The sequence below is a fragment of the Hylobates moloch genome, unplaced genomic scaffold, assembly GCF_009828535.3.
Source record: "Hylobates moloch isolate HMO894 unplaced genomic scaffold, HMol_V3 SCAFFOLD_3780, whole genome shotgun sequence".
Lineage (NCBI taxonomy): Eukaryota > Metazoa > Chordata > Mammalia > Primates > Hylobatidae > Hylobates > Hylobates moloch.
Genome location: NW_026656055.1, coordinates 1483 through 6227, shown reverse-complemented (window position 1 = coordinate 6227; position 4745 = coordinate 1483). Strand labels below are relative to the sequence as shown.

The 4745-nt window shown below is 54.8% G+C and overlaps 1 protein-coding gene across 1 annotated transcript; it reads right to left on the bottom strand.

The window, feature by feature from the left end:
* Positions 1-132: 132 nt before the first annotated feature.
* On the bottom strand, positions 133-2284 carry LOC116465211 (alpha-1-acid glycoprotein 2-like). The gene is made up of 5 exons (XM_032148369.2): positions 2171-2284; positions 1613-1755; positions 1327-1397; positions 512-619; positions 133-359 (listed from the first exon to the last, which is right to left on the bottom strand). The coding sequence occupies exons 1-5, from the start codon at positions 2282-2284 to the stop codon at positions 133-135; spliced, it is 663 nt and encodes a 220-aa protein (XP_032004260.1).
* Between the last annotated feature and the right edge of the window lie 2461 nt (positions 2285-4745).

Sequence of the window (4745 nt, the reverse complement as noted above, 5' to 3'; positions counted from 1 at the left end):
GTGGCTCACGCTGTTCCCTCCTGTTAGCTTTGAGGTCCTCCCTGGTTTCACAGGGACTTCTCCTTCCTGGGCTCTCATCCACCACCCCTGGGCCTCTGTAGAGCTCAGTCGTCCCTACAGTGAGGCAGGTGCCTAAAAGCAGAAGGCCTGCCGAGCTGTGCAGCCCTGGCTGGCAGCTCTCCCACTCTGGGCCTCTGGGGCTGCCCAAGTTGGGCCATGGACAAGGTGGCCACTGCCCAATCCCTTGCATTTTACCTTTTTCCAATCGGTGTACACGACTTCTGACCTGGGAATGCGCAAGCAGTCGAGAGCTTCGTAGAACTCTCCCAGTTGCTCCTTGGTCGTCTCTGGCTTGTCAGCTGCAGGGGGAGCAAGGAGTCTGACTGGGGACACGGTGGGGCCCGGCGGGAGGCCAGGGAGGGCTGGGGTTCTAGGGTCCCAGCCCTAGGGGCGGGTGAATGGGGGGTGAGGCCTGAGTGGGGCATGAGTTGGGGCTGCTAAGCATGCCTACCATAGAAAGACAGCCCCCAGTTCTTCTCATCGTCCAGGTAGGAACCAAACATCAATGTCTTGTTGTCCCTGAGGAACAGCAGGTGAGCGAAATGCTCTCGGCCTCCCTCTGGAAGAGAAAAAGAGCCTCTGGGTGAGAACATGGGATGGCACAATGGTGCCCATCTTACCGGTGGGGATGCCTAGGTGTGTCCAGGGCCACGCAGCCCATCAGCGAAGGCCCGGGGCTCCCTTGGGCCACCGTGTGCCCAGCCCCTGCTGCATGCCCGGCTCCATGCCAAGCACTTTCTGTACATGGGATCTCAGGAGCCTCACACAGACCGTGGCTGTCAGGGCCTTTCTCCCCATTTTACAGATGAGGAAAAGAGACCCAGAGAGGAGGCTTGGGCCGCTAAATGGTGTCAGTTCAGCTCCATCAGATCCCCGCTATGTGCCACCTCTGCGGTGATGAGGGACATAGTTGAAGGCATCACCTCTCCAACATACAGGCTTCTACCATAGGTTTCCAAAGGATCTTAAAGAGGGCATGAGAGAGAGGCAGGTCTGAAGCCAGCCTGGCATTCCAATTCTAGTTCTAGTCATAAGCTGTGTGACCTCTGGAAAACTATTTGAGGTCTCTGTTCTTCTGTTTCCTCATCTAATTCTCGCAATGTCTTCTTAGGGTTTTTTTCTGAGCTCAAAAATGGTTAGAGCTCAAAAATGTTAGTGGTTATTTCTCTGTGCCCAAGGCCTCCAGGGCTCTACATCTAGCCCCCACCTTATGCTGGCCTGCCCTGTTCCCACAGTGAACCCTCCTGCCTGAGGGCTGGCCCTCACCATAACTGGAGATGGTCCCATTCTCCCGCTGGACATTCAGGTAACGGGAGTTATGGAAGCACTGGTTCTGGCTAAAGTCAACCAGAAGGCAGAAGGAAAACAGTAATGTTATCGAGGAGAAGTGGCCAATCGCCCATCACAGTCCAGGGACAAGAGTCTGGTGGAGATTAAAGCCAACCCTCCCGGTTCCACCCATGGGAAGGCCAAGGCCAAGAAAAGGGAGGGACTTGCTCAGGTCTTCCGGCCAGAAGCTGAGATGGGGGTGCGTTGGAATGGGGGCTCTCACCGGGTCTGGTACTCTCTGAGAAAGATCGTGTCCTCTGTCTTGTTGGGGGTAAAGTAAAAGAAGGTTGCTTGGATCTCATGAACCGACTTATTGTACTCCTCGTTTCGAAAGGCCAATGCGATATAAAACCACTTGCCAGAGATCTGGGGAGAAGGTGGGAGCTGGTGTTGGGGGCTTGATGCTGAATCTTTGACTGTCAGCCGGGAAGAGACCCAGGCAGATCTCTCCCTGATTTTGCAAATGGGGAGATGAGGCCCCTGGTGGGCAGTGCGCATGCAGGAGCTCACCCTGAGGATCAGTGATTGCCCCCCAGGCAGCCCCTCCAGGCCCAGCACAGAACCGTCCTCCGTGAAGGACTCTGCAGTGAGGCTTCTGAGTTTGGAGGCAGGGGGTGCCTCCAGAGTCCCCTGGGCTGGTGAGAATTTCACCCCGAGGACCCAGAAGAGAAAAGGGCAGAGCTGGGCGTGGGGGTCCGACCACAGCCAGCAGGGAAAGGGAAGCCCAGAGAAGGGAGGCAGCTGCCCATGTGCTCAGGGCAGGGCTAGCCCAGGCACTCACCCGGTCCAGGGTGGCATTGGTAATGGGCACCGGTACTAGGTTGGCACACAATGGGATCTGGGCTTCCAGCAGAGGTAGGAGGCTCAGGACTGTAAGAACCCAGGACAGCGCCATACTGAGACCAGGAGGCACGTGGAGCCAGGCAGTGCTGGTGGCTGCAGGGTGCAGTCACCTTTATAATAAACTGTGGGCGGTCACTTGGAGCCCAGCCAAAGTTTACTTTGTGTCTGTGACACAATCCTGCCAGCACTTGGGAAATGCCTTGCACAAAACCTCCCCCGAAGGCCAGCTCAGAGTACCGCCTCCAAACCCAGGTCCAATTTGAGTTTCTGATGTGGAGAGGTTACAAAAGCCCTAGAGTATGGCTGCCCAAGGCCAAGGTGGGTGCGGGGCTGCAGCAACATTAGTAAACGTGTGAGTCCACAGATTTCCGTAGAGAGGCCTCCCGCTCAGTAAGCTCATGTCTTCATTCAATTCCTATCCCTCTGAGTGCCAAGATTTACTTCAGTGGGACCCAGCTGCAAACCTAATGATGAAGCCAGCTTTGAGAGTCCCTAGGCTGGCATGGGATGTATGTTGTGGAGGGGAGAGTTGGGGTGAGGGATGCCGGGGAAGACAAACATAGATTCAGTTCCACTGAGTGTGGCAACAGCTGTGTCAGAGCCAAAGTTCAATGGGGTCCAAACCCAGCCCTGGACACAGGCACATTTCCAAAAAGGGACATCCAAGTCGAATGTCTATTTCCAGTAAATATACTACTTGAACCATCTCCCAACATCTCAAACAGGAAACTGTCTCCCTGTTTTCCCCCATTCCCTGCCATCTGAGCAGGCAGCTTGCTTCTCTTTCACCAATACACCCCCAATCCTGGAGCAGTGCCCAGCACTTCAAGGGCACTCGGTATATACTGTGGAATGAGTGATTCCATGGCCCATTTGCATTCCTGCCTCATGTGTCAAGTCTTTATTTGTATGAATAAATACTTTCAGAAAGTATTCTTTTTTTTTGGAGACAGAGTTTCGCTATTTTGCTCTTGTTGTCCAGGCTGGAGTGTGATGGCTTGATCTCGGCTCACCGCAACTTCCCCTTCCTGGGTTCAAGCAATTCTCTTGCCTCAGCCTTCCGAATCGCTGGGATTACAGGTATGCGCTACCACGCCTGGCTAATTTTGTATTTTTAGGAGAGACAGGGTTTCTCCACGTTGGTCAGGTTGGTCTGGAACTCCCGACCTCAGGTGATCTGCCCACCTCAGCCTCCCAAAGTGCTGGGATTACAAGCGTGAGCCACTGCGCCCAGCCTTCCAGTGCTCCTTTCGACAGTGAACAGCAGCTGCTATTTAGGGAGCACCTGTTGGACCCTGATTCCTGTGCTAAACACTGAGCATTGTCTGCTTCACGTTGTCCCTGTGCAAGCTCTCAAGAGCCTCACTCTGCCCCCGTTTTACTGATGAGGAGAGTGAGGTTCCACTGGGCCATCTGCCCAAACTGGCTCGGGAGAGAGCCTGGGTTTGAACTCACATTAACTTGACTCCAAAGTCCACATTCTTTGTTATGTGTGTTTTTTGCTCCCTCTACCTCCATGATTCTTTTTCTCTTGACCTCTGGTTTCTTCTTCACGTGGCTTTTTCTTCCATGTTCCCCACTTCTCGTCTCTCTTGCTTCTCCCTGCCCTGCCCACCACGACTCATTTCTGTTTCATTTTTTAGCGGATCCTCCTCAGTGGGGTTGAAAATGGTGTTTCACTGAAAGTAACACTGAAATGGAAAAACTTCTTGTAGGTACTGAGCCTTCAGTTCCAGGCCGCTGTGGGACCCCAGAGGCTGTTCTGTCCACTTGCCTTCTGAGGACATCAGCTCTGTGTCCCCAGCCTCCATGCTGTGGGCACAGCAGTGGTTTGGGTGCTGAGCAAAGGGTGCTGTAGTCTTGGCCCTGTGGATCTTGACTGTTGGGACAGGAGGTACAAAGGGGGATGGTGCCTGAGGACACAGGATTGGACCCTGGGGTGTCAGAGCCTCGGGCTCATGGTCCTATCACCGTGGATGGTGTACGCAGCTGCACATGTGGAATTGCTGGAACACCTCAGGCCCAACTTTTCTGCCACGGGAGGGGTGCTGCTTCTCTCATGTTACAAGAGGCTGTCAATCATGAGCACCCAGGTGGGGGTGAGGCCAGCCCTTTGTGGCTTGTGCCGCTGAGTGGGCTGTGCCTCGGGCTTGGCTCCACCTCAGGGTTCCACATTTGCAAGATGTCAACTGATTTCCAGGGACCAGCCTCACCCTTAGGTGTTGTCTCCTTCTTCTGGGTCTCCCAGGTGAGCACCCTGAGGACACGTCCATGGAGACACCCAGCCCCTCAGGCCTGGGCCCCAAGCCCTCTGCATCACCCCAGCCCTTCCCTGCCTTGCCCTGGCCCAGGCAACCACTTCTTGCCTAGATGTCCAAAGCAGCCTTCACTCAGGCCTTCCTGTCTCCGGCCTGGTCCCCCCAATAACGTGCCTCCCCCAGTGGCCATGGTAATACTGGAATAATCTCCTTGTGATAGGAACCACATGCCTGAACTCTCCCCACCCCATCCAC